General features: G+C 55.6%; 2 protein-coding genes across 3 annotated transcripts in view; one reads left to right on the top strand and one right to left on the bottom strand.

The window, feature by feature from the left end:
* Nucleotides 1–1,346: 1,346 nt before the first annotated feature.
* Nucleotides 1,347–25,325, top strand: Myh7b (myosin heavy chain 7B). Its single transcript, XM_059258968.1, has 41 exons — nt 1,347–1,437; nt 2,882–2,988; nt 3,164–3,307; nt 3,824–3,980; nt 4,233–4,260; nt 5,300–5,396; nt 7,650–7,673; nt 7,790–7,882; nt 7,998–8,061; nt 8,699–8,797; nt 10,036–10,139; nt 10,359–10,497; nt 10,727–10,845; nt 10,938–11,087; nt 11,231–11,401; nt 13,228–13,407; nt 13,495–13,627; nt 13,713–13,789; nt 14,182–14,269; nt 14,414–14,531; nt 15,860–15,983; nt 16,070–16,206; nt 16,915–17,170; nt 18,018–18,260; nt 19,018–19,194; nt 19,268–19,413; nt 19,648–19,738; nt 19,842–20,231; nt 20,859–20,985; nt 21,076–21,194; nt 21,284–21,480; nt 21,611–21,960; nt 22,078–22,202; nt 22,316–22,431; nt 22,780–23,176; nt 23,264–23,389; nt 23,489–23,659; nt 23,738–23,842; nt 23,921–24,016; nt 24,399–24,536; nt 25,239–25,325. Exons 1-41 carry the CDS (start codon nt 1,347–1,349, stop codon nt 25,323–25,325), a joined length of 5,901 nt encoding a protein of 1,966 aa, XP_059114951.1.
* Nucleotides 24,800–25,704, bottom strand: part of Trpc4ap (transient receptor potential cation channel subfamily C member 4 associated protein) — a 75,090-nt gene continuing 74,185 nt past the window's right edge. For both annotated transcript variants that reach the window (XM_059261727.1, XM_059261728.1), the window contains exon 19: nt 24,800–25,653. In XM_059261727.1, coding sequence (XP_059117710.1) covers nt 25,516–25,653 — 138 coding nt within the window. In that variant the 3' untranslated portion in view covers nt 24,800–25,515. The remainder of the gene's footprint in view (nt 25,654–25,704) is intronic.

The following is a 25,704-nucleotide window of genomic DNA, read 5'->3' on the forward strand; positions in this document are numbered from 1 at the left end:
GCTAAATTACCTAGACTGGCTTTGAGCTTGGCCTCTTCCAGCCTCCTGAGTGTTAGGTCTCAAACTCAGGACTAATGCCTAACTGAGGTGCCTTATCTCAGCCATTTGTCCCGAGTTTCTTTGAGATCTAACATTGAGCACCAGGAGCTGCAGGTGTCCGCCAGGCCCAGCTTTGTGTGGGTGTAGGTTTTCTTCATGTTGGATTTCCCTCTGGAGACTGAGGGACCAAGATGGAGGCTGAGGAGGAGGAGGAAGGTCCAGGTGCTGCAGAGGGATGTGCGTCTTTTCAGTGCTGACTCCTACACTGCTGACCTTTGAGACGTGGTTAGGGCTTGCTTTCTCCAGACTTCATTCTTCCTAGTACAGAAAGAGAAATAGGTGGTTTCCGTGAGCATTCTATGGCTCCCTTCCCTGGTCTCTTTGCTCTCTGTTTCTGGAAGTACAGGTCTTTTTTTCCGCATGTATGAGACTCCCTGTGACTCAGTTTCCACTCCTGAGTGCCTTACTGCCTTGCCCCTGTCCCTGTCACTCTCTGAATCCCAGCTTCCCTGACTGAGTGCACTGTCTCTCTCCGCCTTTGTGATCCCCTGACAATGGGAGGTAAAAATAGCCCAGGGGCTGAGCTACAGGAGATAAAAGGGACTTTGCCTTTTGTGTCCTGTGGCCAGGCTGGGGGGGCTGTGACACGTGGAGATTGCTGACATAGCTCTCCTTTGCTGACCTTGACAGCATCAATAAAAGGGGTAGCACAGCTCCCTGCCCTCACTGTGGTGCCAAGGTGGGTGATCAGGGCTGGGGTGGGTGATCAGGGCTGGGATGGGTGATCAGGGCTGGGGTGGGTGATCAGGGCTGGGGTGGGTGATCAGGGCTGGGGTGGGTGGTCAGGGCTGGGGTAGGTGATCAGGGCTGGGGTAGGTGATCAGGGCTGGGGTGGGTGATCAGGGCTGGGATGGGTGATCAGGGCTGGGATGGGTGATCAGGGCTGGGGTAGGTGATCAGGGCTGGGGTGGGTGATCAGGGCTGGGGTGGGTGATCAGGGCTGGGGTAGGTGATCAGGGCTGGGGTGGGTGATCAGGGCTGGGTTTGGAGCTGGAGGGAAGGTAGGAGAGAGTCCATTGGTGGGCCCAGGTCCTCAGTACCTGTAGCAGAGGATGCTCTTATGTTTGGAGTTGTGTGTTTACAGGCAGGGAGACCCACTGTCAGTCCTTGTGGGTTAGAGGGTCATACGCCAGTGTGCAACCCAGTCCCCGAGTTTCCTGCCATTGCCATCTTCCAGTGCCTGCTGCCTAGGACTACCTTGAATCACCACCCAGATCTTCAGGCCACCTCCTCCCCCTCTCACCACCATGATGGATGTGAGCGAACTTGGAGAATCTGCCTGCTATCTCCGCCAGGGCTACCAGGAATTGATGAAGGTGCACACTGTCCCATGGGATGGTAAGTGAGAGCAGAGAGGGGCCCAGCCATGGAGAAGCCCAAAGGACTCAGACTAGGAGTGAAGAGGGAGGGCTACCATTCTCCTTGATACTACAGAGGCACTATGGCCTGGTACCTGGGACTTTCTCTCAGGTTCTGGGTGCCAGAGGCTAAAAATCGCAGGGACCACGTGAATAAGATTGTGTGGCTACAGGCAAGGCTTGGTTTGTCCCTCTGTAAAATGGGATAATGTCACCTTGCTCTTAAAGTCTCCATGAAGACTCAGGCTGGACCTGGGCCTCTGAGATGAGACTGATGTGTGCAGGTGGCCTCCATGTCCACAAAACCTGTGCTGAGCTTATTTTTAGTGTTTTCCATGGAGCCAAAGCCTCTGTTTATTAGGGACAGGAATAAAGACTACTATTTATGACTGGATTGGCTCATAGTACAATAATAACATAGGCAGTGTGTGTCTAGGGCTTACTGTGTGCCAGGCCCAGAGCTGATGACTTCCTGTGTATCCTCTCAATAATCTGGGCAGGTGGGAACCAAAGTAGAGCCAGACTCAGTGTTATGGCACATCTGGAGCTGTACATAGCTCTATGTTCAAAAGGGATAGCGCTTAGCTGGGCGTGGTGGCGGCACACATCTCTACTATCAGCACTCAGGAGGCAGAGGTAGGCAGATCTTGGTGATTTGGAGGCCAGCCAGAGCTACATAGTGAGAACCTGCCTCAAAGGAAAGGAGAGGTGTCTCATGCTTGATTTGACATTCTTCTATTGTCATTTTAATTGTTTTCCTTTGTTTAAAATTTTAGCATGCAGAGTTGAGGATTTCCTTAGGGCATTAAAATTTTTTTTTAATGCATTAAAGAACAAAACAAAATGCAGGAGCCTGGGTTGGAGTCTTGTTGTATGAATAGTTCTGACCAAGGCACATGGCTAGCAACTGGGAGGTCAGGGAACAGAACTTGCTGTCTGCATGAGTCCACATTTTTACCATCATAAAAAATCTGGGCTCTCAGAAGCTCTGGGGTGAGCTGACCAGTCAGGAAAGAGTATAGGACACAGGAGAGCCCCAAGTGTTCAGTGAGATAGGGAAGGTACAAGCCACCTGAACGTTAGGAGCCCGATACTGAAGGGCTCCTCCACCTGGGACTTCAGCTGGCCTCATGGCCTTTGCGTTTGAGGAAACAGGCCCAGAGAGAATGAAGGCTTCCCAGGTGGCAGGGAGCTGAGCCCAGGTGTGCAGTGTAGACTGTTATCCTGATCAGCTCATGTGTGATCTTTAGGGACCTTCCCAGCTCTGCCCTGGGTTTGGATGAGTCCTCACTGGAACTCCTATGCCCTGGCAGAAGGGCTCCTGGTGGGGAATGGGGGGGGGGGGGCATTGCTTATGTTCACAGTGTAGGAACCTCACTGGACACTTGGAGGCCCTCTCAAAGTCCGATCTTTCTGCAACCTAGGCAAGAAACGGGTCTGGGTGCCTGATGAACAGGATGCCTATGTTGAGGCCGAGGTCAAGACTGAAGCTGCTGGAGGCAAAGTCACCGTGGAGACCAAAGACCAGAAGGTTGAGCACCCTCTCCCTTGAGATTAGCCCGCCTGACCCAGGGTGCATCTCCTGACTGCCTGGATCAGCAGAGTGAATGAAGCAGGGTGGGGGGGCATGACAGTATGTGGGTAGGAGAGCGAAAGGTCAGTTGGCGCATCTCTAGCCCTCACTATATGACACATCTCCTTGGAAGGTGCTGACAGTGCGCGAAACGGAGATGCAACCCATGAACCCACCCCGCTTCGACTTACTGGAGGACATGGCCATGATGACACACCTCAACGAGGCTGCGGTGCTGCACAACCTGCGCCAGAGATACGCCCGCTGGATGATCTATGTGAGGCCCGGGCAGCTGTGGGCGGGGCCACTGAGGGGGATGGGGCCACTAATGGGGTGGGGCTACTAGTGGGGCGGGGCTAAGGGAAGAACCAGGGCTCAGAAGGAATGGGGTCTGGCGAACTGGACTAGAACAGGGCTGGAAGGGGGCTGTGGGGCTGAAGGAGCAGAACTGTGTAAGTGGCAGAGGGGAGGGTTAGAGGCACAACCCTGGGTGGACGAGAGGCCAGCCTAGAGCAATGACTTGGTGATGTCTAGGGTCTTGGAGTCAGGGCCAAGGCTGTGGGTGGGGCCTGAGATGTAGCGGCCTGCTTGTCACCGCTGAAGGTTCAGCAAAGGACAGTGGGGTCGGTCATTACATGGGGCTCGAGCTGGAACAGGAGGAAGAGGGCTGTGCATGGCGTGTATCAGGAGGCTTCTTGAATATAGCAGGGGTTACGGTGAGGCGGGGGAATGGAAACTTGGACATCCCCCTTCCCTCTCTCTAAAACTCCGTCTGTGAACTCCTTCTCCTCAGACATACTCCGGCCTCTTCTGTGTCACCATTAACCCGTACAAGTGGCTCCCGGTCTACACAGCCTCTGTGGTGGCTGCCTACAAGGGCAAGCGGCGCTCAGAGGCCCCGCCTCATATATATGCGGTGGCAGACAATGCCTACAACGACATGCTCCGCAGTAAGAGGCGCTCCCTCTCCACCCCTCAGCTCCAGGGTGGCCTCTGGTTAGGACTCCCTTCCCTTCCCTTTGGCACTGCCCTAGCTCTACCCTAGCTATTCTGCCTCTTGAGTCTGGAAGTCCTGCTTGGTCTTTCCCACTGGGACTTCGGGTGGCGGCAACTGTCTCTGTGCCGTAGATGACCCAAGAGATCCACCTACGGTTAGTCCCTCACCCTGGCTGACACCCATACCTCTCCCCCCTTTCCTCTAGACAGAGAGAACCAGTCTATGCTGATCACGTGAGTGGGGCTCTGGGCATGGAGTGGCAAGTACTAGCCATTTGGTGGTGGTGGTGGTGAAGGAGGAGGAGGAGGAAGAGGAGGAAGGGGAGGAGGAGGAGGTGCTGGTGCTGGTGATGCTGCTGGTGGTGGTGGTGGTGGTGGTGGTGGCGGCGGCGGTGGTGGTGGTGGTGAATCAAAGCTATTTCTCAGGGTTAGATTCCAAGTTCTTAGGGTAGGCCTTTACCTCCTGGAGCCAATGTCCTCCCCTCTCCATTTATGGGTGGGGGGATAGAAAGCAGGTATTCAAACAGGGCAGTGGCCCCAAGCCCCTGCTGTCTCTCCCCAGAGCCAGAATCTCCCACCTGCCTTCGCTGGAGGTGCTGCTCTCTAGTTCTTCTTCCCTACTCTGCCCAGCATCTCCTCCTCTCTACCTCAGCCCTCATCCTTCCTTCGACTTCATGGGAACGTGGTCCGCTTCTGATGAATCGGGTTCCTATCCCGTCAGGCCAATACATGCAAACATACACACACACACACACACACACACACACACACACACACACACACACAAACATAAACACAAACACAAACACACGAAACCTTTAGTCTGCAAGTTTCATCACTCTGAAACCAGACAGAGCTGGATTCGGGCGCTCACATTTCCATTTCTTGCTGTGTGCCTTTGGGCCCCTGAACCTCACCAGTCAGAACAGAACACTCTAACCTGCCTCACAAAAGAACAGCAGTGTGTTTGGATGTGAACCATGCACAGGGCAGAGGCAGGCCCAGAATTTCTGAGGTTCCTTTCCATATCCATAAAATGATCGTGGTCCGCTCTGTGGGGTCTGCTGATGGAGGCGGGGTACCTGGAGTGGCACCAGGAGTTAAGTTAGTGCTCAGGAGGTAGTGGTCCACCATCTCACAGAGTGGTCTGTACCCGGGAGTTGGAATCTGGGGATACTGAGTTGGGAACAGAAATGGGAGAGGAGGGCTGGGGTTTGGGATCTGGGGGGATTAGACCAATGGGCACTGGTGACTCATGTTTGTGTTGTCCAAGCGGAGAGTCGGGGGCCGGTAAGACGGTTAACACCAAGCGGGTCATTCAGTACTTTGCCATCGTCGCTGCCCTGGGAGACGGGCCGGGCAAGAAGGCAGTAAGACTTGCCCACTTGGGCACCAATCCCCACTGCTTCTCGCTGGTTTTCTTTTCTTTCTTTTTAAAATTGCGACCTCCCAGAACCCCCAGCCCTGCCTGAGCCTCCTACCTCGGTGAGAGACTCTGGCTTGAGCAAGGCTTGACCAGAAAAACCTGTGGCCACCTCCTTTACTGTGTTAGGCCTGAGCCAGGCCTCGGCTACACAGACGGGAGCGACATCACTGCTCCCAGATGTTTTGTGTGGGTGTGACTTTTCCATGTGACCTTCACGGTTTTGAAGAGTTTACCAAGTGGGCTGCTTTTACCTGGAAGGGCCTGTTTTCTTGGACCATATGCACATCAAAGACACTGTTACCTGCTGCCAAGGAGAGGAGCGGGCTTATCCACAGATGCTGACTACCCAGAGCTGTGGGCTCTGGAGCTCTGGTTTTAAGATGTTTTGAAATTTCTTTCTTTCTTTCTCTCTTTCTTTTTTTTTTTTTTTTTTTTTATGACAGAGTTTCTCTGTGTAGCAGTCCTGGCTGGCCTCAAACTCACAGTGATCCACCTGCCTCTGCCTCCCAAGTGCTGGGACTAAAGACATGCCCCGCCACTGCCTGGCTCAAAATTTCTTAAAACGGTGGAGACATGGGGCTTTTGTTGTTTTTAAGTGAACTATCCTATCTCTGGCCCACAGGCCAGCTGTTGACAGCTCTGTGGCTTCCACAGACCCCCCACGTGCCGACACAGATGTGCACTGTCTTCTCTTTCTGGACCCAGGTTTTCTCTGAGCAACCCCCACTCCCGGCCCTGTTGAGCCTTGCTTTATTCTGGGGCGGCTTTCTTTTTCTTCTTATTTTTTTCTTCTTGCTGTATTTTCTTTCTTTCTTCTTTTTTTTTTGTTTTTTCTTTTCTTTTTTTGTTGTCCCCCCCTTCCCCTTTTCCTCATTTGATTGTCTTGGTTTTTGGGTTTTGGTTTGGTTTTTGGTTTGGTTTTTGGTTTGGTTTTTGGTTGCACCCATTGTTGTTTTTGTTGACTTTTTGATATTCTTTCTCCCCTTCCTTTCCTGCCATGTTTTTCCAAACCCCAAAAGACCTTTGAGGATACTGCAGAAAAGTGGGGTGACCCCTGTAACAGGAAAAGATGACGGGGCTAAAGCTGACAGGAACACAGCTGGAAGGCTGGGGCAGGGGAGTACCTGCATAGGGAGGGGCTCTGATCCTGGGGTCAGGGCAGAGGGGCAGCTCAGAGAGAGGACAGAAGCCACCCACGGGAATTGGTGACTTAAAGCCTGTACTAACCCCTCCCCTTGGGCTCAGATGTGGCTAAACTAGCCAGGAAGTCCTGAACAAAAGCAGTGGGTGTGAACTGGACAGGGAGGTCAGGTGTCTTTCCTCCCTCTTCCCAGCAGTGTGTCCGGGGCACTTTTAAGTCGTGGGCTCCCTGGAGGTCAATAAGTGAATGAGTGACCACAGAGTCCCTGGTGACATGTCATCCCACAACCTGTTCCTCTCTTTCTTCTCAGGCTCTTGGCATTAGGGTAGAAGCGGGGAGGGGACATGAAAATGGAGGAAGAATAAAGTGAGCAGGGGACGAGGGAGTGTGGCCTCTGGGCTCTGTGTCCCTCTGGGTGAGACACAGAAGGGCATCACAGGAGGCAGGATGCTTGAGGTGACCCCCAGGACATAGACTCACTGTGCGGCCTTGAGCCGATCAGCTCCTTGCTCTGACAGAGCTAATCATTTGCAGCGGCAGGGCCCCTTTGTCTGTTAGTCTGCACACAGCACTGAAGACACACAGACACACACAACAAAGCACAGAACACATGTAAAGGGGCTGCCAGGGAGGTTAGGGTGGGAAGGTTTGGAGTTGGGAGAAGTCTCTGCTATCTCAGAGATCAGGGACGTTGTCTCAGAGGAGGAGAGGCCTTGACAGGCCTCTAAGGGAGAGAAGACTCTAGTCAGGCCCTTGTGTGGATATGGACAATGAAGAGATTCCTGAGAATCGAGAGACAGGTTAGACCTTAGTGCACAGGAGACCCGTGCCGCCCTGTCTCAAGCCCTCAAGACTAAGTGTGCTTCCCCGCCTAGCACTTCTCAGTTATCCGCCCCAGGAAAGCTAGGTGTACAGAGTAAGGGGAGGGCAGGATGTGATGCTTACCATTACTAAATATCTGGGTGACTAACAACATTATCCCACTGACTGCTGTCCCGATGCCCCACCCCTTCCGGAGAGACCTCACACCCTCTGACATCTTCCTTCTCCTTCCAGCAATTTCTGGCAACAAAGACTGGGGTAAGTATAGGCCAGCTGCGGGGCAGACAACATTTATGGGGTCCTGGGGATGCCCACCTCTCCTTACAACCAGAGATTCCATGGGAGGCCCTGACCCCTCCTTCCTCTGCCACCAGGGCACCCTTGAGGATCAAATCATCGAGGCCAACCCTGCCATGGAGGCTTTTGGCAACGCCAAGACCCTGCGGAATGACAACTCTTCCCGCTTTGTGAGTGGGCACAGCGGGGCATTGTGTGGCTGGGGGTGGAGAAGGGTCGGTAGCCAGGGGGGCCCTGGTGGTGGGAAACAGCAGGACTGAGGGTGGCGTGGTCCTTCTGCTGTAGGGCAAGTTCATCCGCATCCACTTCGGTCCCTCTGGGAAGCTGGCCTCTGCAGACATTGACAGCTGTGAGTCCGGGAGCGCGGGGCAGGCGCGGGAGCAGGGACAGAGGCTGAACTGAACAAATCCTTCGGCTTCCGTCTGCTCTGGCCATTGCTCTCCATCCCCAGCCAGTTCCCACTTGAGTCCTTCTCGTCCATCCTATTGGCCTCCTGGTCCCTCCTCTTCCGAAGCTGATCGTATGCTGTCCCTGCTTCAGAACCTTCTCTAGGGAGTCAGGGAGAAGCCTCACGTGTAAAGTACTTTACTGTGCAAGTACAAGGACCAGCGTTCAGTCCCCAGCACCCATGTACATGCTGAGTGGGTGTGGAAGCCACTTGTAATCCCAGCCCTGGGGAGGCAGAGGAGGGAGTCATAGAGAAGCTGGATAGTAAGGGCTTCATTGATGAGCTCTGGGTTCAATTGAGAGACTTCTGCCTCCATATACAAGGTTGAAAGTGATGGAAGAGGACACCAGAAACTCCCACAGAGGCAGACCCGAGTCCCATACGGTGACACAGATACTGTGTGTGTTGACCCGGGCACAGACACAGGCACCTCCACACATCCCCTGCCCCTGTGGCTGCTGCCTCCCATCCCTGTACGGCTCTGGTGTCTTTGTCTGGGGAGGTAAGGAGCTAGCAGGCCGGCACTCCTTTTCTGCAGATCTCTTGGAAAAGTCTCGAGTGATCTTCCAGCTGCCCGGTGAGCGTGGTTACCATGTCTACTACCAGATCCTCTCGGGGAAGAAGCCAGAGCTGCAGGGTGAGGGCCAGGATGGGGAATCAAAACCCAAAGAGACTGCCTGGCCCCCATCAGGCCAGGCCCTGGGATGGCTGTTCATCCTCTAGGCAGAGGTGTGGGATATCTCCACTCTCCTGGAGGCTCACAGCCCGTCTGTACCCCCTCCCCGATTCTTCCTGCTGCTTCTTATTACCACTGAGCCCTCTTTGTAAAAGTTACTTTGGTCATAGTTGTTACTGAGGGGTGACAGTGGTGGTGGTAGTGTGTGTGGCAGGGGGCTGTAGATAAGGGTGTGGGTGTTCCTGCGGTAGGAAACAGGCTTCTTAACACCATTGTACTGCCAAGATGGCAGCAGCTGCTCCTGCCATCCTGAGACGAGAGCCCCCACCCAGTACCAAGGGAATCCAGTGGTAATCTATATCCACTTTGGCTTTTCCAACCCTTTGAAGGCAAAACCTGGTCCTCCCTTTGTCCCGGTACCCACCTCAGGATCTGGGCTAGAGGGCTGGCTGTGAACAGGGGTCAAAGGATGAGTGAGATTTATGGACTGAGGTTCATTCTCCAGAGAACCGTAAAGAACACACGCCCGGACACACACATGAACTTTAAAAAACCAAAAGGAAGGGGCTGGGCTTGGTGATGCCCAACTTTAATCCCAGCACTCAGGAAGCAGAGGTAGATGGATCTCTTTGAGTTTGAAGCTAGCCTCGTCTATAGAGTAAGTTCTAGTCCAGCCAAAGATATGTAGGGAGACCTTGTCTCAACAAAACAAAATAAATATGTAAATAAATAAAATAAAAATTTGAAAGAGCCGAGTATAACTCAGTGGTAGGAAGCACTTGTCCAGGAGATACAGAGTCCTGCATTCCATCCCCAGTCTCCCCTGCACCCCCCACTACACACACACACACACACACACACACACACACAAAAAAAAAAAACCTATGAAAAAGAAGCAGCCAGGCAGACATGCCTGTAATTCCTGTACTCAGAAGCTGAGATGGGAGGATCTTAAGTTTATGGACAGCTTGGGCTACATAGAACCTATCTCATAAGACTAAGTAAATAAAAATAAATGATAAAAAGAATTCAAAAGTCACGTGTATGGATACTAAGGATCAGAAGCTCAGGTTCCAGAGAAGTCCTGGGAGAGAATCTAGACTTGCTGACAGACTCCCCAGGGTCTCCAGATGGGATGGAGAGGGAAGGCAGCCTATGACTACTCCGCCTGACTCACCTTTGGGGCATCTTGTCCACAGACATGCTGCTTCTGTCTATGAACCCCTATGACTACCACTTCTGCAGCCAGGGGGTCACCACCGTGGACAACATGGATGATGGAGAAGAACTGATCGCCACTGATGTATGCTCGGTGGAGGGTGGGGAGTGGGAGGCGGTGCCAAGCTGGGTTCCCATGGTATGTGCGCGTGTGCGTGCGTGCGTGCGTGCGTGCGTGCGTGCGTGCGTGTGTGTGAACCTACGCGCTGGGTAGATACCAGGAAATATGACTGGTGTGGCGGTGCTTGGCTAGACTCTCAAGGATCCACACTTTTCGGAACCTTGTTTGTTTGTCCCACCTCAGCACGCAATGGATATCCTGGGCTTCAGTGTGGATGAGAAGTGTGCCTGCTACAAGATTGTGGGTGCCCTCCTGCACTTTGGCAACATGAAGTTCAAACAGAAGCAGAGAGAGGAACAGGCTGAGGCAGACGGCACCGAGAGTGAGGACCTCTAATCCCTGGCCTTTACCCCGGACACCTTGTCCTGTACATGACCATCAATCCTTGTCCGTAACCTTTGACCTCAGTGTTCTCTGTTCCTGTCTGAACTCTAGACCCTCCTGAGGGTGGCAATATGCAGGCCCTGATTCCTCCCAATCTTCCTCTTCTAACCCCACCCCAAAGTGCCCATATTGTTGACTTCCCTTGTCTAAGCCATGTTCCCTGCCAGGCGCTGACAAGGCTGCCTACCTGATGGGGGTCAGCAGTGGAGACCTCCTCAAAGGCCTTCTGCACCCCCGGGTTCGTGTGGGGAATGAGTATGTGACCAAGGGCCAGAGTGTGGAGCAGGTGAGATGCCTGTAGACTAAGGCTCACCCAGGGACAGCTGAGGCAGGATCCCTTTCTTGCCAGGTCCCAATCCTGCCTTCCTGCATCCACAGGTGGTATTTGCTGTGGGGGCCCTGGCCAAGGCTACCTACGACCGGCTGTTCCGGTGGCTGGTGTCTCGGATCAATCAGACCCTGGACACAAAGCTGCCCCGACAGTTCTTCATTGGGGTCCTGGACATCGCCGGCTTTGAGATCTTTGAGGTGAGAACAGCTCTCGGCCACAGGCATTGCTCTGAGGCAGAGGCTGATGGGTGGGTGGGTATGGGGGACCGCTTCCCTGCTTCCCCACGGGCCCCCGTGCCCATCCACAAGGAGCCTGCTGACTGTGGCACTGCCCCTGGTAGTTCAACAGCTTCGAGCAGCTGTGCATCAACTTCACCAACGAGAAGCTACAGCAGTTCTTCAACCAGCACATGTTCGTGCTGGAGCAGGAGGAGTACAAGCGGGAGGGCATCGACTGGGTCTTCATCGACTTCGGCCTGGACCTGCAGCCTTGCATCGACCTCATCGAGAAGGTCAGGCCTGGGGTGGGGACCCTGCCTGAGTGCGTGTGCGCATATCAGCTGTGTATCAGCGTGTGGTTGTGCTCCAAGTGTGTGTGTGTGTGCATGAGTGTGAATAGGGTTGCGTGGCTGTGCACATAGGTGTAAATAGGAACATGAGGGTAGAGGTGAATAGTGTCATACGTGAGGTAGGGATGGTAAAACTCCATTGTTGTAGGCAGCCCTGCCATCCACCAGGCCTGGTGCAGAACGGACCTGAGCAGAGTCTCCTGTTTATCGGATTGGAATACATTGTATATGTTTCCCCACTGCACAAAGGGAAAGATGAATTGGCAACATTGGAAACAAAGGGGGAAAATTCCCTTTGAGCCTCCCACAGCCTGTGCCATAGCCTTGAGCTCGGTCACTCCAGACGTTTTGCCCAGGGCATGTGTGGTTCTTTTCTATCATTACATGTATTTATTTGCTTCATATATTTGTGTTGGTAAGCTTATGCCATGGCGTGCATGTGTGGGAGAGCAGTCAGAGGACAGCTTAGGAGTCATTTTTCTCCTCCACCACATGGGTCCTGGGGATCAAACTCAGGTTATCAGGCTTGGTGACATTTGTCTTTACCCACTGAACCATCTTGCCAGCTCAGCACATATTATGTTCTTTATGGACATGGCCCCAGTGTATAGTATGTTTTTCCTCTGAACATGCATTTTCAATGCCGTGAAGAAACCAGATAGGCCATGCAGCAGGTGACTCAGAGAGTTTCTGGCTGTTGGGCATTTAGATGGTTGGTCTTTTTATTATTTTTTCTTTTTTTTTCCTTCGATTAAATAAGTATTGAAGTGAAATCATTTTCCCATTTGGTTAAAAAATGAAGGTGTGGCCGGGCGGTGGTGGCGCACGCCTTTAATCCCAGCACTTGGGAGGCAGAGCCAGGCGGATCTCTGAGTTCGAGGCCAGCCTGGACTACCAAGTGAGTTCCAGGAAAGGCGCAAAGCTACACAGAGAAACCCTGTCTCGAAAAACAAAACAAAACAAAACAAAACAAAACAAAACAAAACAAAAAAAACAAAAACAAAAAAAAAGAAATGAAGGTGTGGGGCTGGAGAGATGGCTCAGTGGTTAAGAGCCCTTGCTTCACCTGGTGGTGGTGGCAGTGCACGCCTTTGATCCCAGCACTCGGGAGGCAGAGGCAGGTGGATCTCTGTGAGTTCGAGGCCAGCCTGGTCTACAGAGGGAGTTCCAGGACAAGCTCCAAAGCTACACAGAGAAACCCTGTCTCGAAAAGCAAACAAAGAGCGTGTGCTTCTCTTGCAGAAGATCTTGTCAATTCCTGCCACCCACATAAGGCAACTCATAGCTGCCTGTAACTCAAGTCCCAAGGGATCCAGTTCCCTCTGGCCTCCGTGGGCACATAAACTCTTGCAGGCACACACATACACACATAAATAAACAAATGCTTATTTTTAAAAACATAGGTTTAGTAAAATGCAAGATCCCTATTTCTATTGAGTGTGGGAACCAAAATGCAGAGTTAGTTGGCCTTAAAAACCAAACCACAACCAAAACCTAATGTGTACAAGTGAGCCATGGATGTTAGTTAATAGAACACAGAGATGCCAGTCTGGTCTGCACACATAGGCAAAGAAGGGGACTGAAAGTCAAGCCACAAACCCTTCTCTCCTAGAAGGTGGGCTCCTGGGGATGGGGCTCGTCCCTGGCCCTCCTGCAGATGGCTGGGTTATGGATCTGAAACAGCTCCTGGAGGGAGCTAGTCTGGAGAACGAGAGTCTAAGAGCCCAGCCAGCATGGTCTGGCCCTTCAATCTTGCTCCTTGTCCCCAGCCTCTGGGCATTCTGTCCATCCTGGAGGAGGAGTGCATGTTCCCCAAGGCTTCAGATGCAAGCTTCAGGGCCAAGCTCTACGACAATCACTCTGGGAAGTCACCTAACTTCCAGCAGCCTCGCCCAGACAAGAAACGCAAGTATCAGGCTCACTTCGAGGTGGTCCACTATGCAGGCGTGGTAGGTGCCCACTGGAACTCTACACTCAACTACTGTCCTCCCTTCCTTCTTGGGATCACGACCTTGGGTCAACACTTGTCTCTGTAGGTCCCGTATAGCATCGTGGGCTGGCTGGAGAAGAACAAGGACCCCCTCAATGAGACAGTGGTCCCCATCTTCCAGAAGTCACAGAACAGACTCTTGGCCACCCTCTATGAGAACTACACAGGCTCTTGCTCCAGTGAGTACCGAGGGACACTCTGGTCATTCCCGTGGGTCCACAGAGTGGCATTCCCTGGCATGATCGGTTCTCGTATCTTTACTAGCTGAGCCCCCCAAGTCTGGGGTGAAAGAGAAGCGTAAGAAGGCAGCATCATTTCAGACGGTGTCCCAGCTTCACAAGGTGAGGTGCAGACAGGGCCCCAGCAGCCCTGACCCTCTGAGCCTGGAGCGCCCTCCGCTTCCTGCCGCATCCCTGTGTCTTGGGTGGGCAGCTGTTAAGACTTGCAGTGATGTTTAGCTCCTCTCTACGTGAACATCACAGCAAGTCTGTGCTGCTGCCTGCCCCCATGCTGCCTGGGCAGGGCTGGGGGGAGGGGCAGCCCTGGGAGTCGGCCCTGGGAGGGGATGGAGACCTTGGTGGCGGATGGGGTGTCATAAGGAGCGAGAGATAAAGAACAGGCGCAGGTGCATTTGGGCCCCTCTGCTCAGTCCCCACTGGTCCCTATCCACTGCAGCATCCAATTCTGGTTCTCTGCCCCTCCCACGCCTTCTCCCTGCTCTCCCCACTCCCAGGAGAACCTCAACAAGCTAATGACCAACCTACGGGCCACACAGCCCCACTTCGTCCGTTGCATCGTCCCCAACGAGAACAAGACTCCAGGTGGTGTCCCTGGGCTGGCCAGGGTGGGGGAACTGGAGATGCTCTTACCTTGCAGGGTCTGCACAGTCTCAGAGGCCTGGGTAGGGACCTAAAGGCCTGTCCTTAGGTTCCTAACCTCCTCCTTTCACTCCCAACACACTCCAGGGGTCATGGATTCCTTCCTGGTGCTACACCAACTACGCTGCAATGGGGTCCTGGAGGGGATCCGGATCTGTCGCCAAGGATTTCCCAACAGGCTGCTGTATGCAGACTTCAGGCAGCGGTGGGTGGCGGCTGCTTCAGCGCTGCCCTCAGCTCCCTTCTCCTGCCCTTAGATGAGGTGGAGCCTGGGGGAGTGGGAGGGACAAGTTACAGCCCGAAGGACAAAGAGAGGTTCTAGTCCCTGAGGAGGAGGCTCCATCCCAGGAGGCGGTTAGGGAGAGAAGTAAATAAACTTGTGGTAAACTGAGGTGGAGGCTGCAGGCTTTGCCAGTTACTTGGATACAGAGTAAGAAAGGATAAGCCTACGGTGACTTCCGGGTTTTAGGTCTGAGCTACTGGATAGCAGATTTACTGAGCGACATAGAGACCCTGTCTCAAAGGAGGTAGCCTGCATTCACGAGGACAGCTCCGGGGCTGTCATGTGGCCTCCACAGGCATGTGTATGTGTGCCTGTGCACACAAGTTTAAAACTAAACCTGGGCTGGAGAGATGGCTCAGTGGTTAAGAGCACCTGCTGCTCTCGCAGAGGACCTGGGTTCAGTTTCTAGCACCCACATGGTGACTTAAAACCGTACAACCAGCTGGGTGTGGCTCCAGCTCCCGGGGCTCTGGCACCCTCCTCCGGTCGCCATGAGTACCTACATGTAGGCAAAGCACTCATACACAGACAATTAAATAATAATTCTCAATCCTTCTGCCTCAGCATCCTGAATGCTGAGAGCACAGACGTGTGTCATCACACCCAGTATATCACGTTTGTTTGTTTTTTTATTGTCTGGAAAACATACAGTAGCCCAATGACCCACACACCTTATTTAGTGAGTTCCCCCTAGTGAAGGGGCCTGGGCTGTCTCTGGGACTTGTCCTTCACAGCATGGCCACAGCCCACCTGTACACATGTGTGTATATGTCCATGTAAGTGGACATGCTAGGAATCCTTCCTCCTTTTAAATAGAATTCTCTCAAATTTTTCTTAAATTTGTGATATGGTATAGCATACCACTTCTATGTTTTGTTTTGTTTTTGCCTTTAAGAAGCTATAAAAATCGCACATGCCCTTTATAAAAACCACATCCATTTACAAACGCACTAAAATGCACTTGAAGCCATCAAGCCCATTTCTGAGACAGGGTCAGGCCAGGTAACCAGGCTGGCCTCAAAGATCCACCTCTGCCTCCCAAGTGCTGGGATCTTGGATGTGTGCCACACACCTGGCCCCTGCGCTGAGGTTTGTACAGAATGTGCCATATCCCCCAGTATGGCAACACTCCCCCCTGCCGTCTCTGAGCGGTCAGGCAGTCACAGTTCTCTTGCTACAGCTCCTTGGCTTCCCGTTCATGGCCTGTGCTCGGTCCCGGTCCCCATGTCAGCTTCTCCCTGATCTCCTAGGTACCGCATCCTGAACCCCAGTGCCATTCCAGATGACACCTTTGTGGACAGCAGGAAGGCCACAGAGAAGCTGCTGGGCTCCCTGGACATCGACCACACTCAGTATCAGTTTGGCCACACCAAGGTTAGGGAGCACTGGAGTTAGGGCTGAACCTGGGTGCACCCGCTCACATTGGGCAGGGGTCCCACTCGGCTGCACCCTGCCCTTAGGTGTTCTTCAAGGCTGGGCTTCTAGGCATCTTGGAAGAGCTCCGGGACCAGCGCCTGGCTAAGGTGTTGACGCTGCTGCAGGCCCGGAGTCGGGGCCGCCTCATGCGCCTGGAGTACCAGCGCATGCTAGGAGGAAGGTAGCCGTGGGATGAGGGATGGGGAGGAAGGGTGGGAAGGGACGGGGGTGTAGGTGTGACCACTGTCCCCAGGGCTGCAAGGCTCTCCCACCCTGCCACCCTGCCTAGGTTGTCCCCCATGGCTGGTTGGGGTGAGGTTCTGTGTCACACCTGTTTTTACACCTTAAAATTGGAGTGAGAGCCAGAGAGATGCTCAGTAGGGAAAGGCACCTGCTGCCATTCCTGCTAAGTTCAATCCCCAGGATCCACACAGTGGAAAGAGAGAACTGACCTCCATGTGTGTGCACAAGCACACACACACACACACACACACACACACACACACACACACACTAAAAATAACATAGTTTTAGAAGTTGGGGTGAGAGCGCGTCCAGAGTGTGGCCGGGAGGGTAACAGCATTTAGTGCTTCCCAGATTTGAACTGCATGTCTTATTTATCGCTTGCTTGGTTAAGGTAGAGGCAGCCCTCTCGGGTGGGTACCGCTCAACCGAGGAGTCGAACAGTCTGACCACAGGGCCTGGTAGCTTAGCTGTCTCCAGACACCTGCAGAGGCCACCTATCGGATATGTGGAGGTTATGGACCCTGCCTTGGAGGTGGATCTGCGGCTGCTCCCCAGACTCCCCCAGAGGACTGCTGGGAAGACTACAGAGAGAGGCCAGGGCACCTTGAGGGGGTAGAGCTTCACAGGATCTGTGTTCTCCCAGGGATGCCCTGTTTACCATCCAGTGGAACATCCGGGCCTTCAATGCCGTCAAGAACTGGTCCTGGATGAAGCTCTTCTTCAAGATGAAGCCACTGCTGCGCTCGGCACAGGCAGAGGAGGAGCTGGCAGCGCTGCGGGCCGAGCTGCGGGGGCTGCGCGGGGCACTGGCTGCTGCTGAGGCCAAGCGTCAGGAACTGGAGGAGACTCACGTCAGTGTCACTCAGGAGAAGAACGACCTGGCCCTGCAGCTGCAGGCAGTGAGTGAGACAAGGGCAAGAGAGTCCAGGTGTTCCGATGAAAACCTCTAACCAGATGTGGGCGGGGCAGCCCTGGAGGGTTCTGGGTACTCTGACCTGCCTTCCTACCCTGGAAGTACCAGGAGATGAGGCCTGTAGGCCTTGACCATCCACATGTCCTAAAGCTAAAGCTGCAGGAGAGCCCCAGCTCCCCAATCCCCCATCCCCCTGAAACAGACCCCTGCTCCCTTCTCTGGTTCAGGGACACAGGGCTCTCTGAGGCAGGTAACAGGGTCCTACCTAGAGGGCAGAGGTCAAAGTCTGGAAACTCCTCAGCATAGGTTTTGATGTTGCTTGGATGCCAGCCCCAGGCTGATGCTGGAGATGGTTCCAGGGAAGACACAGCCGTGATGGTTATAAAACTCCCCTTCTAGTAGGGAGGTTATGCAATAGGCAGTGTGGAAACGTGAAAGAACACTGTCTCCTCCTGGGATGGCCTTTGGTGATGCTCCATGGTGGGCAGGGCCTGGCCTGCCCACCCATCCACACTGCCCTCAGGGGGTGGCAGCTCCGAACAAGCAAATGCACTGTGGGGCTTCTCTCCGAGAGCACTTAGGCCTCGTGGGATGCCTGCATTATGGCTAATGTTGATCCTTAACAGCGCCATTTCTGTCCCTGTGTCCAAGGTCCTGGTGAGGCCCCTACAATAGTCTCCAGAGCCCAGCAGAGTGTGGGTGCTTCAGCTCCTCATCTATCCAATTGAATTGCCAACGTTTGCCTCATTGGAGTTGCTTTCGTGAGGACGAATGGCCTTTGTTTCTCAGGGTTGGGCTCCTCTTTAATCTGGCTCCCCCACCCCGCCCCTCAGGAGCAGGACAACCTAGCGGATGCAGAGGAGCGCTGCCACTTGCTGATCAAGTCCAAGGTGCAGCTCGAGGCGAAGGTGAAGGAGCTGAATGAGCGCCTGGAAGATGAGGAGGAAGTGAATGCTGACCTGGCCGCCCGCAGGCGCAAGCTGGAGGATGAGTGCACAGAACTCAAGAAGGACATTGATGACCTGGAGTTGACACTGTCCAAGGCTGAGAAGGAGAAACAAGCCACTGAGAATAAGGTGTGGGGTGGGCCTGAGCTGGGGGCCAGTTTAGGGTTAGGCAGCTGCAGGGTCCCCTTCTGGCTCTGCTGGGCCCCTGCTGTGTGGCCTGAGGCAGGTGACTGCCTCCTGTGAGCCTCAGTGTTCTCATCTGTCAAGTCGGGGTACCAGCACTTTATCTCATTAGGGTGCCTGAGGATTTGGTGTGTAACTGGCCGTTGCCAGGTATACACTACTGGGCCTTGCACACAGTAGGTGCTTAGTAAATGCTAGCAATTATCGTCTGTCATGGACTGCAAGCTTGCTGGAGGGGGCAACTCCTCTGAACTGCAAATCCCTCTGTCACAGAGACCTCATGGTACCCATGGTTGCCAACATGTATTGACTCTGTCAGAGGGGAGAGGAAAGTAAGGCTATTTGGGTTCTCACGGGGCTGAAGATAAAGCCAAGACCAGAACACAACTCACTGAATACCTGTTGATATTGTAAATGGCTGCCACCCACATGTCTCTTACTCAGGGCCAGGCGCCATGCTTGGCTATGAGCCTTTACATGAATCCTCTACATAGCTTGAGGAGATATGAACCCCTGGGGCAGGAATGGCGAGGGTCAGCGCAGTGGCCTGCCTTCATCCCGCAGCTGGAAGGGGTGAACCCCTGGGGCAGGAATGGCGAGGGTCGGTGCAGTGGCCTGCCTGCATCCTGCAGCTGGAAGGGGTGGCTGCTCAGAGCAGCCAGCGGGGAGGAATGGACCCACAGTGACTCGGGCCTCGGCACAGGTGAAGAACCTGACAGAGGAGATGGCAGCGCTGGATGAATCCGTGGTCCGTCTGACCAAGGAGAAGAAGGCCCTGCAGGAGGCTCACCAGCAGGCTCTGGGTGACCTGCAGGCCGAGGAGGACCGTGTGAGTGCGCTGGCCAAGGCCAAGATCCGGCTGGAGCAGCAAGTAGAGGATGTGAGTTGGAGGACCTTGGGGGACTGTCAGGGTGGCACAGGCCTGCTCCGGGCTGAGCCCCACTGCCCCACAGCTGGAGTGCTCCCTGGAGCAAGAGAAGAAGCTACGCATGGACACCGAACGTGCCAAGCGCAAACTCGAAGGGGACCTGAAGCTGACGCAGGAGACGGTGACAGACACCACCCAGGACAAGCACCAGCTGGAGGAGAAGCTGAAGAAGTAGGTGTGGGGTGGGCCAGGGTCTCTGAGCCTGATGGGCTCTCCTTCCCCTCCGAATTCCCTCAGCTCTGTTGCTGTGGGGGAGAATACCAGGGCAGGTGTCATGTCCCGCCCTCTCTGGACCAGGGCTGAGGACAGCAGATGGGACGACTGAGGCTCCTTAGGGATTCAGGGAGGCAGACAAGGGGGTAGCAGTTAGGGCCAGGGCGGGCTCATCCCACCGTGTACTCCCAGGAAGGATTCAGAGCTGAGTCAGCTGAACCTGCGGGTGGAAGACGAGCAGCTCCTGGGGGTTCAGCTGCAGAAGAAGATCAAGGAGCTACAGGTGTGCACGGTGGCCGTGGGGTGTGCACGGTGGCCGTGGGGAATGCCCCGGGGTAGACCAGGCCCCGGTCAGAGGCTCATGAAGCTGGTCCCATCTACCCCAGGCGCGGGCAGAGGAGCTGGAGGAGGAGCTGGAGGCTGAGCGAGCAGCCCGGGCCCGCGTGGAGAAGCAGCGAGCAGAGGCAGCCCGAGAGCTGGAGGAGCTCAGTGAGAGGCTGGAGGAGGCTGGCGGAGCCTCAGCCGGGCAGCGCGAGGGCTGCCGCAAGCGTGAGGCCGAGCTGGGCCGCCTGCGGCGGGAGCTGGAGGAGGCAGTTCTGAGACACGAGGCCACCGTGGCTGCCCTGCGCCGGAAGCAGGCAGACGGTGCGGCAGAGCTGAGCGAGCAGGTGGACAGCCTGCAGCGGATCCGGCAGAAACTGGAAAAGGAGAAGAGTGAGCTGCGCATGGAGGTGGACGACCTGGGGGCCAGCGTGGAGACTCTGGCCCGCGGCAAGGTCTGCCTCCTTCCCGCCTCTAAACCACTTTTGACTCCACAGCTCACCCGACTCTTTGTCCGCTGCCCACCTGATGCCAGTACTCCACAGCAGCATTGACCTCCTGACCCCTGAATGCTTGTTTAACCTGGCATCTAAGCCCCAGCTGCCCACCAGTCCTGACCTCTAACCCTGACTGCTCAACCTCATTCCCCGGCTCCAGATTGTTCCCATTCACATCCAAACCTTAGTCCTCCCACCCAGTAAAAGTATGACCCCAGCTCTTTACTCCTGAGTTCAGACTTAACATCTGCCTTTACACTGTTCTTGTCCTGAACCCCAGCACCCAACTCAGACCCCCCCTACACACACACACCCCTTCAACCTAATCCTAACACCTGTTCCCAGCAGATTCCAGATCTAGTTCCTAATTCCTGACTCACTGACCTTGGTGTGGGTTCTGAGGCTCGCAGTTTGGGCCCACATTAGGAACTCTGACCCTGAACCCGGAACTCAGTCTCCTTTTGATCCCTAGTCTCATACCTAGTGTTCCAGGTCCCAATCTCAGGCCCCCATCTCTGACCGGCAGCCCCTGGATCCTGCCCTCGGATGCACAAACTTGTCTTGATCTCTGACTCCACGTTCCAGGCCAGTGCGGAGAAGCTGTGCAGGACCTACGAGGACCAGCTCAGCGAGGCCAAGATCAAGGTGGAGGAACTGCAGCGGCAGCTGGCGGACGCCAGCACCCAGCGGGGGCGGTTACAGACGGAGAACGGTGAGGCCCCGGGTTGGCTGGGCTGTGCCAGGCAGGGTTTAGGTGGTCCCCTCAACCGACTGACTGGCGCGCCGGCCCCTTCACCTGCAGGGGAGCTGGGCCGCCTGCTGGAAGAGAAAGAATCTACGATCAGCCAGCTGAGCCGAGGGAAGACCTCGGCAGCCCAGAGTCTGGAGGAACTGCGGCGACAGCTGGAGGAGGAGAGCAAGGTGCGTTGGCCCCGCCAAGTGCGGGGCAGACGGGCGGGCCCTGCGGCCACCCGCTTGGATTGATGCTGAGGCCACTGGTGTCCCCGCAGGCCAAGGGTGCACTGGCTCACGCAGTGCAGGCTCTGCGTCACGACTGCGACCTCCTTCGAGAGCAGCACGAGGAAGAGTCGGAGGCTCAGGCTGAGCTGCAGAGGCTGCTGTCCAAAGCCAATGCTGAGGTGGCCCAGTGGAGGAGCAAGTACGAGGCAGATGCCATCCAGAGGACCGAGGAGCTGGAGGAGGCCAAGTGAGTGGCTGGTGTCTAGACCATGGCCAACGAGAGAGTCAGGCCTGTGGGCCTGTCTGCATGTGGTGGTGGGGACTCGGGGGTCCTTTCCCCAGGCTCGCTAGTCCACCCTGCCTGGTGCGTGGCCCAGGAAGAAGCTGGCCCTGCGGCTGCAGGAGGCAGAAGAAGGTGTAGAGGCTGCAAACGCCAAATGCTCCTCCCTGGAGAAGGCCAAGCTGCGGCTGCAGACAGAGTCAGAGGATGTGACCTTGGAGCTGGAGCGGGCCACCTCAGCCGCTGCTGCCCTCGATAAGAAGCAGCGGCACTTGGAGCGGGCACTGGAGGAGCGGAGGCGGCAGGAGGAGGAGATGCAGCGGGAACTTGAGGCCGCACAGAGGGAGGCCCGAGGTCTGGGCACCGAGCTCTTTCGGCTGCGGCACAGCCACGAGGAGGCGCTCGAGGCCCTGGAGACACTCAAGCGGGAGAACAAGAATCTGCAGGGTAGGACCTGAGGTCCAGAGCACTTTAGGGTCACCTTGGAATCGGGGTGAGGAAAGTAACCTGGGGCAGGGCAGATGTGAGGGTGAGTCCTCCCTCTGTGCTCTGTTCACCCCGCAGAGGAGATCAGTGACCTCACAGACCAGGTCAGCCTCAGTGGGAAGAGCATCCAGGAACTGGAGAAAACCAAGAAGGCGCTGGAAGGGGAGAAGAACGAGCTGCAAGCCGCGCTGGAGGAGGCTGAGGTCAGGGCTGGCCGCAAGGGTGGGTGGACTCTGGTCCACGGCTCCCTAGCCTCACTGGTCCCCAGATAACTGCCCAGTCCCCTCACCCGACACTGCCTGATCCACATCCCCAGGGGGCACTGGAGCTGGAAGAGACGAAGACTCTGCGGATCCAGCTGGAGTTGTCCCAGGTCAAGGCAGAAGTAGACCGGAAGCTGGCGGAGAAGGACGAGGAATGCACCAACCTGAGGTCTCTGGAAAGCAGTCTTGCTGTGCCTATGGTGGCACATTGGCAGGAACTGCTAGTCTGCCCCTGCCACAGGAGTAGGGTACTCCCATTCCAGAGGTGATCCTCCACAAGTCTAAAGGATGCTCAGGGCCAGAGTTCAGTCCCTGTCCCCCTGGCCTCTAGTGAATGAACTTAACTGTTTTTTTTCTTTTTTGGCAAGTCACAAGGGGCTTTAAAACAGAGGGAAACAATTCACTTGCTTCCCAAATGATTTTCCATCTCCATGGGTCCTAGGGCATGACGCCACAGGGAACGCCAGACCTACTCCATGCCTGTATGCGAAGACTGCCCTTTATGCCTCCCTCACAGGCGCAACCACCAGCGAGCAGTGGAGTCCCTACAGGCCTCCCTGGATGCAGAGACTAGGGCCCGCAATGAAGCACTGCGGCTCAAGAAGAAGATGGAGGGGGACCTCAATGACCTGGAGCTACAGCTGGGCCACGCCACTCGCCAGGCCATGGAGGCACAGGCAGCTACCAGGCTGCTGCAGGCCCAGCTCAAGGAGGAACAAGCGGGGCGGGATGAGGAGCAGCGGCTAGCTGCTGAGCTCCGCGAACAGGGCCAGGCCCTGGAGCGCAGGGCTGCACTGCTGGCTGCTGAGCTGGAAGAGCTGCGGGCTGCCCTGGAACAGGGTGAGCGCAGCCGGAGGCTGGCTGAGCAGGAGCTGCTGGAGGCCACAGAGCGCCTCAATCTCCTGCATTCACAGGTGGGGACGGGCCGAAGATGTCCTCCAGGATGGGGGTGTGTGTGTGAGCAGAGCCCTGCTGACCAGCTGAGTCTCTGCTCTCCTTAGAACACAGGCCTCCTGAATCAGAAAAAGAAGCTGGAGGGGGACTTGGCCCAGCTGAGTGGGGAGGTGGAGGAGGCGGCGCAGGAGAGGCGGGAAGCCGAGGAGAAGGCCAAAAAGGCCATCACTGACGTGAGGCTGGGCCAGGGTTGGGGATGAGTGGGTACAGAGCCCAAAGGGCTGCCTTTGCCCCCTCCCCACCATGTTACCCCCCCCCCCCCCGCCCCGTAGGCAGCTATGATGGCTGAGGAGCTGAAAAAGGAGCAGGACACCAGCGCACATCTGGAACGGATGAAGAAGACACTGGAACAGACGGTGCGGGAGCTGCAGGCACGCCTCGAGGAGGCCGAGCAGGCCGCGCTCCGGGGCGGGAAGAAGCAAGTGCAGAAGCTGGAGGCCAAGGTGTGTGCAGCCCTCCCAGTCCTTGCCCTGTACGGCTGAGGCTGGCCCGGCTCAGCTAACAGTCTGACTGCTCCACAGGTGCGGGAGCTGGAGGCGGAGCTTGATGCGGAGCAGAAGAAGCATGCTGAGGCCCTCAAGGGGGTGCGCAAACATGAGCGCCGGGTCAAGGAGCTTGCATACCAGGTGGGTGATAGGGTCCATCCCAGTGGCCCTGGAGCTAACCCAGTCCAGGCGAACCCTAAGATCCCTTTGCTGGCCCAGACGGAGGAGGACAGGAAGAACCTGGCTCGCATGCAGGACCTGGTGGACAAGCTGCAGAGCAAGGTCAAGAGCTACAAGCGTCAGTTTGAGGAGGCGGTGAGCACACTGGGGGCCAGGCATCTGGGACTGTTCCAGATGCCAGTGGTGAGCTACTTTCAACTGCAGGCCTTGCAGCCGCTGCACGACAGGGTGACAGCCGTGTCCTCTCAACTCAGGGACTTCTATGGCTAAAGCATGGGTCACTTATCGCTTTACAAGAGACTGAACTGTTTCCTTCCTCTGTCCAGGCCTGGGGATGGCCTATGGGCAAGGACACACGGGTACCTCTTAAAGGACAGTCTCCACTCTGGGTCTGAGTACGGGGAAGGCTGGTGATGGAGGAGTGGAGGGAGGACGGGGGAAACCAGCTGCTTTCTGGGCTGGGAGCAGGATAGCCATTTGTTACCAATGGGAACCAAGGCCCTGCCTATGCCTCTAGGAGCAGCAGGCCAGCACCAACCTGGCTAAGTACCGCAAGGCCCAGCACGAGCTGGACGATGCCGAGGAGCGCGCAGACATGGCCGAGACCCAGGCTAACAAGCTGCGGGCAAGGACCAGGGATGCCCTGGGCCCCAAGGTGAGGAGGCCTCTGTGCTGGGTGTGCTGAAGTTGGGCAGACACGGGTGTAGCTCAGTCTCTTTCTCATCTCTCAGCACAAGGAGTGACACCCCAGGCTCTGAAGAGGTTACCCGCTGCCGGTCTGCTGTAGCCTGTCTGTGGCCACCCCCTGCTCCCTGGAACTCTGAATAAACGCCACGTCTTCACAAGCACCACCGTCCTTATTTCATGGGGTCAGGGGATCTGGGACAACCTTAGGGACAAAGTCAGTCCACATCAGTCTTTAAAATAAAGTTCTTTAATAGTCTCCATTTAATTGGTTTATTTGCTGTTAATAAATTGGCAACACAGGAGGAGCCAAGGGTAAGCTCTCAGCCGGGCTCCTGTGTCTGGGCTCAGGCAGGCACAGGCACTCCACGCCCCACGGGATGGAGAGAGAAGGCCCCCACTTCTGGGAACCTTTGGGATGAACACAGTGGCCACTGAGAACCAGAAGCAGTTAAAGGAAGACGGGAGGTGGGGGGGAGGAGAGATGGGCAGACCTGGGGGAAGGAAGGCAGCATTCTCCGGTACCCACCCCTGCCCAGGGCTCAGGAGCCTCTGCCTGGGCCCTGAGGCCAGGGAGGCTTGGCTCACAGGGGTCCGCATCTTCCTCTCCATCAAGGGGCTGATGGGAGAAGCTCAGACAGAGCTAGTTTCCCATGTTCCCTTTCTCTGGCAGGCCAGGGCTCCAGGATTGCGAGGGAAGGGTGGGCATGGTGCTATTGTCCTTACCCTGGGGACAGTGAGGAAACAGGCTCCCCAATGACCCAGGCCTCAAACCCAGGAGACAAGAGCTTCTAGGATGTTCCTTCCACTGAGCCCATACCTGAAGACCTGGGGTAGACAGAGCAGTGGGGAGGCAAGAGAGGGGTGGGGACAGGCAGAGTGCGTGGCATGTGCACTCATGCTCACCACACTTGCCCTGGCCCAGCAGCTTCTTGAAGCCTGGCTCAAGGTCACTCCTCAGTGAAGTCTCTGTCTATGTCCATGTAGGGCTCCTCAATGTAGCTGACCAGGGCAGAAGGTGACTGGCGGTCTGGGTCCAACAAGATGGACACTGTCTCCTTCCAGTATGAGAAGCTGATGCAGGAGCTCTGGGTGAAGAGAGAGAGGTTGGGGAGTGCACTTGGGCCAAGTCTGGTGTC

This window comes from Peromyscus eremicus, chromosome 4 (genome assembly GCF_949786415.1).
Source record: "Peromyscus eremicus chromosome 4, PerEre_H2_v1, whole genome shotgun sequence".
Classification (NCBI taxonomy): domain Eukaryota; kingdom Metazoa; phylum Chordata; class Mammalia; order Rodentia; family Cricetidae; genus Peromyscus; species Peromyscus eremicus.